General features: G+C 49.3%; 1 protein-coding gene across 2 annotated transcripts in view; it reads right to left on the bottom strand.

The window, feature by feature from the left end:
- Positions 1-12465, bottom strand: part of ATP1A1 (ATPase Na+/K+ transporting subunit alpha 1) — a 28749-nt gene extending 16284 nt beyond the window's left edge. Inside the window, exons 1-3 of one of the 2 annotated variants that reach the window (XM_059375844.1) lie at positions 12362-12465; positions 2222-2326; positions 1461-1520 (exon numbers count right to left, since the gene is read on the bottom strand). In XM_059375844.1, the coding sequence (XP_059231827.1) occupies positions 1461-1520; positions 2222-2326; positions 12362-12373 (177 nt within the window). In that variant the 5' untranslated portion in view covers positions 12374-12465. Of the gene's footprint in view, positions 1-1460; positions 1521-2221; positions 2327-11585; positions 11613-12361 lie in introns of those variants that run through there. The other variant, XM_059375845.1, reaches the window with a different exon arrangement.
- Between the last annotated feature and the right edge of the window lie 459 nt (positions 12466-12924).

Genomic DNA, 12924 nt, shown 5'->3' with positions numbered 1-12924 from the left:
TTAAGAGCTTTGAGTTCTTTTGCATACTCAATCTGTCAGGGACGGGAAGAAAGAAACCCTCTGTAAGCATCAAAAAAAGAGAAAAACCTTCTCTGTAGGAATCCAACCAGTGAATGGTTTAATAGCTAAGTTTTCAGTATAGAAGTCTATCCTGTGAATGGTAACTACAAGGACGTCTGGCTGGGAGGGTTCACACAGGTGCACATTCCAGCCCACCCCCAGGAACCTGCCAGCTTCAAAGTATTCACTGAAAATAATCTCACTGTACTAAAGCCTCGTGCTGCTCTAAATGGGCCTTAAAACCAAGATACGTGGATGGCACACAGTAGATACAAGGCTCCTATGACAAGGGGAAGAAAATGCGATTACTTTCGTATTATCAAAATACCCACGTGGGGTGGGGTGGGGGGGAGAAGACAAAACCTATGTCTGCCCAAAGTATCTATTAATAAAGAATTCATATTCATGATATTTTAAATATTGGGAATTACCTAGGGAGTATGAAGAACAGGGAGATGAAAGCCAGGCAGTTAAGAGAAAGTGAGACTTTGCTGGGACCCTCCCTCAAGTTCCTGGTGGAACCCCAGGGCAGAGTAACGGACACCCACCATCCAAGCGCTCCGTGCGTGCCGGGCACGGAGGTCGGGGCTACCCTCACTCTCCTGAGGCCCCCTTCCCAGGCGTCACTACAAGGGAGAACACGTGCTCAGCCGCCCAACAGTGAGCAGCAGCTCTGTCTGGGCGTCAGGCCTCCCCTCCGAGCGCAGGACACCCATGCCAGCAGCGCCACTGACAACTTCTTGAGGATGTGTTGAAATAATGGGGGCACGGTGGCTGGCACCCATGTGAGTCCCCAGAGTTTTTACATTTTGCACAGAAATAACAAACTGCACCCTTCCCCGACTGTTTACTTTTATGTCATTCGTGCGGCAAATTTAATACCAGGTAACAAGGACCCCCAACACAGGCTTTGCGGAAAGATTACTTTAAATGGGGTAAAAAGACAAGTTTTGGATGAATACTAGAATAACCAAGGTTCTGGAGCAATGGAGCTAGATGGCAAAAGTGCAAAAACTGAAGTGCTGAAGATTCATCTCACTCAAACATTCAACTTCATGTCACGAACACGGAAGAACAGAGACAAAGATCTGTAATCGAAAGGTCAGGGAAGGAGTGCCGCTGTGGAGCCACTCCATTTCAAATCCAGATGCTTCCCCTGGTTAGATCTCACCTGTTATAAAACGGGGACAATAATGTCCACTTTCAAAGTGTCAGGAGCCAAGAAAATACTAAAGAAGAATCCAAAAGCCGGAGCTTCACCTGAGGCACAAGGGATCCTCAGAGGGCGCCTCAGAGGGCGCCTGTCACCCTCCTCCTCCCAGAGGCTCCAGGCTTAGGTCTGTGACATGGGAGAGAGGCCCCAGGGAATGATCCCATAAAAGCGAGACATGACAACATACTCGACTCAGGTCTGTTCCGTATTTGCGATGAAGTTCGTCAAGGCTAAGTTTATGGTCATCCTAAGGGGAAACAGAAAATGAAAGAATTAAACACTGTTCCACGAAAAAAAAAAAAGGTCGGAGGAAAGCATTAATGTCACTCCTGGCAGGTACTGACTCAGCTCAGCTAACAGGCTTTCCTTCCCTTGCAATGCGGGAGACCTCTCACCGATCCCAGTGGTTCAGCAGCCGCACAGCCCCGTGCTGAGAGCCCACCCTGGAGGATGGTGGAAGCTGTGGGACAAGCCCCCTGCGACCCTCCTCGGCTTCAGGAAGGCCCAGGAGTCTCGGCACTGGAAGGAAACCTCGCCGGCCTTCTCGGATGACCAGCATGTTCTAGACAGGCTGTGTCGGCGGAAGCCTCCACAAGCTGGAGGGGCTCGAGGTCTCCCCTCTATCTGCTATCATCCAGAAACAGAGAAAAGTGGAGGCCCCCCTGATATCAACCACAGTTCCTTCTGTGGACCTTTGGTTATGCCAGGGCGGTGGATAACCTTCCCAATGCTCCAACAGCCTGGAAAGTGAAAATTTTCCATATTGACCTCTATGGCTTGGTAAGGTCTGTAGAAACAACCACAGTAATGGCTTCACTTTTCAAATAAAGCCTCTGACTGAAGGATTCAGGGGGCGGTGGGGGGGGGGGGTGGATATCGAACACCCAACAGATAGGATTCAATTAACTTACAAGGAAAACAGAAAGCAACCTGCCTCCTAATACTCACCATAGAAACTTCTTTCTTCAGTTCATCCATATCCCGCTCTTTCTTGGCCTTCTTCTTGTCGCCATGCTCTGAAACGGCTGCGGGTTCATATTTATCACGTCCGACCTACAGGAGATGTGGGAGAGGTGAGGCTGTGTATGATGAACACACGGGAGATTCTGGAGCAGGGGATTTCAACAGGTTTTAGGACGGCCAACAAGACAGTACTCGTGGAAACGCACGGGAATGTAGGTGCACAAACCACAAACTAAACAAGAGCGACTACGATTGTAAGTACTGCGCATGCACGACACACCGTCTGCGCCCAAGGGCATTAAGACCAGGGGAGAAGTCACGGGAGCCAACAGAAGGGTCCCGCCAGGTACTTCCATTTGTGGTGAACAGGGAGAGGGTGGTGCAGCCGAAAACTCTGCACCTCCCCCTTCCATCCACCCCACTGAAAGAATGTAACCATCTTGACATTAGTAACTGGGGTGCTGATGCCTCTGCGTTCTGAACCAGCCAAGTTCAAGGTAGACTCCTGCTCTCTATCCTCGGGTGAGTCCCTGACTCTCAGGCTTCTGCTTTTTCCTCCCCAGCATGGAGAGAATCACTGTGCCTACCTCCACGTAGCGTTTTCTGGGAGAACCAATTAAACAAAACCCTTAGATGCAAGTCAATTTTATCATTATGTTTAAATTCTCAGCTTTGCCAAGAAGCCATTAAAGATCCAATTTAATTATCTTAGGCCTTACATAAGAATAGTGACCTGTTCATCTTTTCTTATATATATAAAAAGAAGTTAGCCTAAGAATACTTAAAGTTATTTAAATAAAAAAAAGAGAGAGAGAGAGAGAAAAAAAGTCCTCTCCCCAGTCTACATCCTGAAAATAAAGCCCCCAAAGGAAAAGTCCCTGGAAATGTTTTGACATAAGCAGGGTGGAGGAAAGCATGTGCATTATCACACAATTCACAGGATCCACCTACGCCCTCGTGAAAACTGGAACAATTTTTAGAGAAAATGGTAATTCTATAGTTTAAATTTAGAGTGTTCCACATACCCCTCCCCCCCACTCCGTTTAAAATGCTGGAGCTTATCTAGACAAAGCCTGAACTTGGTGCTTCAGAGCTTGGTCAGCCCAGAAGAGGCCTTCTCTCCAGACACCCCCACTCCACAAACTGCCTCCCGTAACTGTCACCTTAGAGGGAGCAGGGGAAGGAGAGAGCATCATTTTTCTTAAAATGGATGCTCTGTCGTGCTACTGCTGCATTATCTTGTAGCTCTCCCTTACTCACTTCCAACTAGCAGAAGTACACTGCTAGCTATGAAAGCAATTAATTGAGAACCTGTGTTCAGATCAAAATTTTACTGTGCTTATAAAAAAAGAAAACAACAAAAAGGACACAGGTGTATCTCAGTCACAGCCAAGACGGCTGCAAATAAAATACAACACTCACTTGACTTTGGAAAACAACCTCTCTTAAGACTCTAAAGAGAAATCCTGCCCCAAATGAGTTGGTGCGGCGCACAAGCAGAGACATTTTTATTATTCATGCTGTTCAACTCCTGTGGTTCCTTCTGCAGTGTTCCTTGACTAACTTCTCCCACCAGAGTGGAGTTCTTTTGTTTCTATCTTATCTGTTAAGAATGAAGCAGGTCTAAAGATAGTCAACATTCTTGAAATTCTCTCCACTGTGGAGCAACCACATTTGTAAGTGCCTCTTTGCAGAGAGCCCTCCGTGCCAGTGTTAAAATGGAAAATAATCACACACTGAAAGCAAACACACAAATAAAACAGAAAGAAAGGACAGGGCTTCCACCAGACAAGAACCACAGCCTGAAGTGGATTTCTTTCCCGTATTTAATGGGAAAGCACATCACTTAAAAATCGTTTTAAAGGCATTGACTAGGGAATCTCTCTAAAAGACTATGTGGTCAGTTTGTATTGACTTTTAAAACAGAGTTCACAATTTCTCTTTTAAGCAAGATATCATTAATTCAAGTTCAATTTAAATATGTGAAAACCAGATTTTAAAAATCCCTCTGCCTCACCCCCTATATGCTTGATGCTCAGACTTTCAGTATTTTCCACTCCAAAAAAGGGGGAGAGAATGATTAAGAGCGAGAGGCCCTGGACAGGTTCCAAAGTTGTATCCCCATTTACAGAAAAGGATCCTGCCTGCAGACTCCGTTATCAGTGGTTAAGTTGGCTGGGAGTTTGACTTCCTAATAGCTCGCATCCTCCCTTATCAATTCATGCTATATAAGGCCGAGTTTTAAATGAGGACATCTGTGAGAGAGACACGGCAAGTATTAATATGTGGAATTTCTTCTCCTTTAAGATCTTGATTTTCTCAATGGGCAATGTTTGTCCACAAGACCAGACGTCATTTACAATTCAGTTCTTCCCTACAAGTAAAACAATGATTTAATATCCGCTTATTGTGACAGAAACGAATTATTTCTTAAGTCTCCATTAAGACTCAATTATCATGGATTTGAAGCAGAAAAATATGTGTGTTTATGTGTTTGGGGTAGAGGGAGTGTAGGGTAGGATGGGGAACAATGCTAAAAACTGGGTGAGACAGCATTTTCTTTATTATTTCCTTTAAAAACATTTGGGAAAAATGAGAGAAACATGGTTTCCCCAATTGACTACAAGAGCCTTTCCTGCAGGTTCTGAGCAGTGGGCACACATTCTTACTTCTTCAATTAAAAAACTCAGATCACTTCTCCTACACCCACCATGCTCCCTGCAATGGCACCCCCCCACACACACACACCCCAAGGTCTCTGAGGGAGGATACAATGGGAAGCTCAAGGTTCCCATGAGGCCCCACATCAATGGGACACTGACTAGTGAAAAAATGATGAAGTGAGTTAGGTTCTGGTTTGTGTGTGTGTGTTTTTCCATTGCTAATTTAGGAAGCGGGAGGTCACAAGGAGGGCAGGGGCGTGCCCAGTGTGACACGGCTGAAAATGGGTCCTTACTTCATCCTGTGCTTCCCAGGGATTCCATTCTCCCAAAGATGCCCTAAGGACTTCTGCTACTGTTGGATCTGGGCAGTGGGAAAAGGTACCCAGGACATGGGAAGAGAAAACTCCCGACAAGAGAAACCAAGATGAACACAAGGTCATGTAAAAACAAGGACCACCCCCTAGATGTGCTCCTTTGTCTCTATCAGTAACGAAAGGCCTAAAGAGGGGACCCGTCCCACCACAGCAACAGATGGCCCTGGGGGCAGCAGGGAGTTCCATGAGCTTCAGACTTCTAGAACTGCTGAAGCTGCCTCCGGGCTACTGGGAAGCTCTGGACATCCATGCCCTTTTAGCTGGCATGGCTGTCATGGTTGAGGTAAGTCCCCACCCCCCCACACCCCCCCAGCCATCCTGGATGGCTGCGGGACCCTCAACAGTCAGCCTCAGCTGCCTGTCCCTCCGGAGGGCAGTAACATTTGGTGTGATGACTGAAGAGTCTAGAAGGCATTCTGACCGTCTGATTCATCAAGGGGCTGCTGTCAAGCCTGAAAACAAAACACCTAAAACCCAAGCCTACACACAAACTAATAAAGCTTTCGACCAGCAAGAGGGGCCAGAAGGGGCGCTATGCCTTCCTTCATGTGGGAGGGAAAAGGGGGGGGGGGGGGCATGGGCTCTTCCCATCTTCCCAGGATCGTGCATGATTAAATCATGCTCAAACACAACGGTGTACTTAGAGGTACTCTGCAAGCACAGGACCATGGTTATTATAGAACTGGGTTTTAATTAACATATAAATTACTGCCATTCCTCACCTCCTATGAAAACCCCTTTCAACCTTAAAAAAACAACCCATTCGGGGTATTTTTTAAAATCTCATCAGTTAAAACTTAAAGTATCAGAAATGATCAAGCCCAGTTCATTACAACCCCCAGTTGTGCCTAAATGACTAAGTGGTTTAGTTTACGTGCAAGGAATTTTCTAGCTGGGGACCCAGGGCTCCGAGGTGGCCGTGGCTGGGGTTGAGGGAGGACACACACTGCCTGAATACTGCAGCTGCTCTGTGCCTGGAGCAGCATTTAGGGCAGTTAAAGAATGAATTGCCTTCTTCTGCAGGAGGTGACCCAGGGGACCACCACGCCACGCCTTTATATTCCTCGTCACTCACCTGAACATGCAGCAGGCTGGAGAAGGTCATGAAGCAAAGTCAGAGCAATGGGTCCCTTCAGGAGACCAGCTCAGGACCCCCATATTTGGACTACAGCCCACCCAGCTGGGCGTGGGGAGAACCCAGCTCCAGCTCTAGCCAGCAGGCTCCCTCAGCCGCCCAAACAAACTAGGCATAACCTTCCTCCCCAGTTTCTTAAGGAAATTCTTAAGGAGCTTGCCGGCCCGCCCGCCCTGCAACAGTGTACACCCATAATCAAAAAAATATTGTAGAATGTCTAAACGATCTATATACTTTAGATTTACCTCTTTTAAAATTCTTAGTTCTAATATTCTTAGTTCCTTCAGTGATTGAAAAGAAAACAAAACAGAACCCAAGACTGTTTTTTCACTGGGGTTAATTAACTCAGTTAACCTCCATCATTAGGCACTGGGTTATGAAGAGTTAAAACTTTCTGCCTGTTCCTTCTATCCGCTGCCCACCTCACCCCTTTTCTCATTTTACAGAGCACTCTTTGGCTAGTGCTACTCAAAAGATGCTGTCAGTTTGAGAGACAAGGATTACTAGCTGGCACCAGCGGTCCAAGGGGACTGAATAAATTCCCAGTCATCATTCCTCAGTTGGTACACGAAGCGTAGGGTACGAAGTAAACCAGCTGGCAGGCTGAAGAGGACAAAGGCAGCACAAGGCTCCAGACACAGGTCACCCGAACTGAAACAATAAAACCAATATGGCCCCACGGAAGGGTCATGTGGAAGATGTTAAGAAAAACAGAAAAGGGTATCGCCCCAAAGTGCCCAAGGGCCCTGGCCACGATGACAGCTGGAAAGATAAATCCGACACCAAGACCCACTGATCCCCACAACTGGCACTCTCCACTTTCTCCCCAACAAGACAAGCCCCAAAGACAAAGCACCAGCCACCACGAACCAAGGCTTTGGGTCACTACTAGAAAACACTGAACAGTTGTTACTCAGTAGAGTTTGGATAAAACCAGATTCAGAGATAATTAATGTTCAGATATAATTCATTGTAGAGTCACAAAGGAAGTAAGGAATGAGGTGTACTGGCCCCAATTCCCAAGGCTCAGGATGCAAATGAAACCCGAGAGAAAAACTGCAGGGCGGGTGGATGGATGGGGGCTCTCTTCTCGCTGATCGAATTTGCTACCCAAACATCAGTCAAATAAATGTGAAGATCTTCTTGTGGATTCCTGACAACAGATTTCAGCACAACTAATGAGGTGAGTCATATGCAAAGAACAGTCTCTCTGAGATTCCAGCCAAAGAATACACTTCCTCTCATACATACACTCAATTCATAGCAACGTGAGAAAGTTCAAACCTGACTTGGTTACGTCTCCTCTTCCAAAAATACAGAAACGAAGGAGAGCGTAAAAAAAAAAATAAACAAAATAAAAATTTTTTAAAAATAGCCAGTGGGTTTTCAAATTCTCTTTGCTTCGCATTATCGCTTACTGGCCATGTATTTTCAGAGTAACCCAGAACTGGACAGCTCTGGCAGGGATGGGGAAACATTCTGCCCAGCGTCATGCTGTCCAAACGCAGCCACTCTGATTACTGTGAGCCCATCTGATCTGACACTCGTGTTTCTTCTTCTGGCCTGCTAGCTGGCAGAGAGCCCTGGGCAGCTAGAAGGCACCGTAGCACAAATGTTCACACTCCCTTCCCATCACAGAGGGTTGAAAAAGCAAGCCCTCCCACCCCCCCCCCCTTTTTTCTTTCAAGTCTTACAAAAACTTAAAAAAAAAAAAAAAAAAGTCAAGTTCCTTGCTTGAAAAGTGAAAGTAGACGAAAGCTCTAAGATGCTGTTAAATTAGGAGGTCAGCAATGTCGATGGATACTTCCACTTGGCTTTCCTTTGGAGGGTAATTAATAGTAGTTCCTATTATCTTCCATCCTTAATATGTTTTTCAGGTGAAAGAAAAATTCTTGTCTGGCTTTGGAGGCCTTAAGACTAACCGATGAACAGGAAACCTATAGTTTATAAAGATCTGATCTTCTCTCCATGCCAAATCCTTGGTAAGCCTGACCATAGCTGTGATATGTGCCTACACTGCACTCACTTTGGACAGAACAGAGATGACTGCATTCCGTCCTGGGGGCCAGGAGCCTACTTAAAGGGTCAGCTGAAAACCTGAAGCTTGAGAGCTTTAAAAAAAAGAAAAAAATTATATATATATATATATATATTTTTTTTTGTTTTGTTTTTACCTTTTCGTTTTTAAATGAACAAACTGATTTTTCTTACTTTTGCCTACAAAATCCTTCAAACAGTTAAAGCCTTTATCTAATTGCTAAGTTTGGATTATCTTTAAGACAACACAGCCTGATTTTGAACAGAAAGTCACTTAACTGTTAATTTGTTGCTAAAATAATCAGGAAACAAGGACTTGGAAAAGTTCTGGAATGGAGCATGTTTGGGTACCAAGTCTATTGTGCTTTCTAATTCTGGGTTCACTTTTTACTTTTAAATGTAACTTAGTGGTAACACTTCCAGAAGTTTACAAGAAGCTGGGTGGGGGTGGGGAGGAATGTCACCCTCTATACCAAATTGTACACCTTTCTTCAGTTTTAGCTCTCATCTGAATGCACATTTACTGAATTTTTTAACCCCCCTGCCGGGAGGTTACAGGGGTTAGCCTCCTCTCAGCCTCCTCATTGACAATGCAGACCTCCCCCTTCCTTACCCTCCCACCCAAAGGTGAGTCACTAGAGTGTTACAAACTTACTGGCAGAGAACACTACAAATTAACAAACAGTAAGTTACCAAAAGAGGATACACCCTCAGAACAGGGTACAGAAAGAACCCTGAGCCGTGAACTGTCACACTCACACACTGAACACTTCAGAGACAAAAAGAGTGTGATGCAACCTGGGCACTCTGGTCCCAGCCCTCTGGTCCGGCCCCCCCAGCTGGTCAACAGTTCCTCCTGTAACTGCTCTCCACCTGCTCCAGGCCAGGCCTGGGCAACTTTCCACTCTGAGGACTCTGCCTTCCGAGGTTTCCAGTCTAAAGTACTCGCTTTATAGCGGCCAGAGGGGATTTAGTCACACTTTCAAGTTGAGCTCCCAAAGGGCAGCTGATAATGTCACCATAGGATTTTTGCTGACATGTGTATCCCTTGTGCAACCTTCACCTGAAATCTTTTTTCCCCCGGCTCCTCTTGAAATCACCACCCATAAGCTAGGGTTTATTTTCCAGGTAACTAAGTTAATATTCAAACAATGGGGAACCACACGGAAGGACCTGGTGACATCCCTCCCACCCCCAGCTTCTGTAAACTTGAGAAAAGAGAAAGGTTTTTTTGTGTACCTTTTGGTGAGCTAGTTGTGGGTGGCAGGCCTGACTGTGGCATTAGGCCAAGTCACTGGCAACAACACCCAATATGAAAAAAAGGGATAAAATCCTATTTCATCCAGGAATGATTCAGCAGGAGCTGAATCTTTCATTTTCTTACCGAGAGCTTAGGAACTAGATTTTTAAGGAGAAATAAAATCACCTGAAATACCATCAAAACTCAGGCCTCCAAAGCAGTGGGAAGAGGAGGGGAAGAAATTAACAATGACCTTAAAAATTAGCTGCCAGCACAGGCTTCCTGGTTAACCAATTATCATGAGGGCTTTAGTCACCACTCCACCCACATTTTAATCCCCATGTGGAAAAATCCCAACATTTCAGCATAAAATATCCTTCTGAACATTGGACTATCTATCACGGTAAGTCACTGGGGACAGAAGGGGTGACTTTATCTCAGGAGAATCACCAACAAACACACATCCCCCCCCTATTTAATATTCAATTTACCAGAGTCCCCCAAAACGCTTACTATGACCCAGCAGATAAGGAGCCTATCATCCTGGGAACCAGCTGTAATTCATTTTTGTGTTTGCAGCCACTTCCTTTTTATACTAAGATCCCTAAGACATCCTGAGTTCAGAACCTCCACAACCCAGGTGTGCGAATCACCACTGTTGTGCATGGGTTCGGTTATCAGAGACAGATAACAGTGGCTAGAACTTAGTTACTCAAACAGCTCTTAGGGACATTAATTCAATTATCACAAATACCCCACTTTCATCTGAATGAAGAATAACACTGGAGTTCTGCATATAAGGCAACGTTAAGTGGGTGAGTGTTCAGGCTGGGGAGGCCACAGGCTGTTCAGGAATCAGGCAGGCTGGTGTGTCACTAACCAACCATTTGACCTTGAACAAGTCACTTCACCTTCCTAGGCCTTGAGTACATATCCCCAGTCACTACACCTCCCCCCGCCTCCAAGCAGGAATGTCCAGCTCAGGATATCAACTCTTCTCTTTTTTTGAGGGAGGGGAGATAAATGGGTGAGCTTAAAAGGTCTTGTTTATGGGAATGACCTAGGGTTTGTCAGTGTGGCCTCGGACCACTAACCCACTTTTATATCGTGGGGAGTATGCTGGCTGGTTCTCAGCTCTTTGCCTCCAGCTTTGTAACCAGGGCCAGCCTTCCACATTCTGTGCTTTTAAAAGATACTGGTGGTACCTGCCATTTCTCCCTACCCTCCCTATCAGGTTCATGGCTTTCTAATCACCTTCCTTCAACACCCAAAATTAAGAATCCCCAAAGAACACACCGGGCCTCTTCCCCCACCACTCCCGCCACCCTGCGGAGCCCTGAAAATCTCCAAAGACCTACTAGATGCCCGCATCCTGCAAGCCCTGGAGATAACGGAGCGCCTGTCCTCCTGCCCGTGTTCTCACGACCTGGTCATTTTCTACCATTAATTGATACTTTGTGGGGGGCGGTTATCTTGTATAAACTTTTCTCAACTTGACTTTGGCTCCGTTAGGGTCTGATACTCGGTCTTTTGCGGTGGCTACAGGTTATCGCAGCTACGAGGCACAGAGACACAGAAACGAGCTGTGGCTCTGGTCTCGCCAGAGCTTCGTGGATTCTCCGCCCCTGCCCCGGGGACCCCCTGGTTCCTTCGGGAGCCGCTCTCTCCCTCGGGTCTGCGCTCCTACCACCTCGTCCCGCCCGCCGCCGGCAGTCCTTTTTCGGGTTTATTATACCCAAAGGCCCTGAAGAGCCAGCCAGTCCTCCTTCCAGGCTCATCCCTCAAAAAATAAAACAAAACTCTACACACCCCTCCCCACCAGGGAAATGACCACTCCAGCGGCCCCAGGGCGCATCCAGTGTTTATGGAAAGCGGCCCATTAAAGCTCTCAAAAATATACCTTAAAGGCCATCTTAGGGCGGTGAAGACACACCCTTTCTGGCACCAGCCAGCACGACCAGCTCCGCAGTGAAGGGAAGCCAGTTTTTGTTGTTTTTTCCCCCCTCTTTGGGGAGGGCGGCCGCCTCTCCGGGTAACTGGCTAAGCCCCAGCGCCACCGAGAGTGGGAGCCTCACCCCCTCAGGGCCGCCCCCGCGTCGGAAGCCCCAGCGGGCGCCGGGACCCGGGCCGCGGTGGGAAGGCAGCCCGGGAGGGGCCCCGGCGGCGCGCCCCAGGGGAAGGGGAGGAGCACGCCTTTCCTCCGGGCACTGAGGGCGGAAGGAAAAGGGAAGGCAAGAGACGGGAGGTGAGGGCGGGCGGGGGGAGGGGAGGGGAGGGGAGCCGGCTCCGGGGATGCCGCGGCCGCCAGCTCCTTCCCGGGGCGGCCCCGCGCCGTCCGCCCTCCTCCTACTCCGGGCCCCGCGGCTCCCGAGCGCCGCCTCCAGGAGCCCCCGGCCCGCAGCGCGCTGGGACCCGGGGGTCCGCGGCCAGCCCCGCGCCGCCGCCCGCCCGCCGTCCCCCCGGCGCTCCCTCCCCCCGCCCGCCCTCCCGGCCCCCATTGCTGCGCTCCCTCCGTTTCCAGAGTGCGTCGTCTTTTAAGCCCGGCCGCCCTGCCTGCCCGTTCCACGCCGCGCCGCTTCCTCCTCCGCCGCCTCCTGCTGCGGCGGGCGCCCTCCAGACTTCTTCTTCCTCCTCCTCCCTCCCGGCGCCCCCTCGCCGGACGGGCCGCACACTCACCCCTTTCCCCATGGTGGCGGAGGTCTGTGCGCGCCGCCGGGTCCTGTCGCTGGAGAATCAGAGAGGAAAGAAGAGAGCAGCTCCCGGCCGAGCTAGCACGGCCGGGGGAGCGGAGAGGAGGGAGCTAGGGCTGCCGCGGGGCGGGAGGGAGGGAGACCGGCCGGCGGCTCGGGCCGATGCCGCCGCTGGGGCTGCTACCGCTGCTGCTGCCACGTGTCCGCCTCCTCCCGCCGCTGCTCCGCGCCCCAGACCCCGCCGCAGCTCAAGCCCGCGCCTCCTCCTCACTTCCTAAAATATGCAACCTGCGTGTTTGCCCCGCCCACGCCGCAGCACGTCACCGTTACCGGAGCAACCTGACACCGGCCGCCGGCCTGGCTCCGCCCCCGCCCCAGGCTCCGCCCCCGGGCCCGGGCAGGCTGGCTGCCGCCCTTCGGGGCTCCAGGCAGGAGGGCGCCGGGACCCGGGGCGCGCGTGCCCAAGTCCCGGGAGGCCGCGGTCGCGCCACTGCGGGGCGCGCTGGCTGACTGGGCCGCAGGGATTCTGCGGCCGTGCGGCTGCCGCGC

The sequence above is a fragment of the Mustela nigripes genome, chromosome 14 (assembly GCF_022355385.1).
Source record: "Mustela nigripes isolate SB6536 chromosome 14, MUSNIG.SB6536, whole genome shotgun sequence".
NCBI lineage: Eukaryota > Metazoa > Chordata > Mammalia > Carnivora > Mustelidae > Mustela > Mustela nigripes.
Note: the sequence above shows the minus strand (reverse complement) of the source record. Positions and strands in the feature narration are given on the sequence as shown.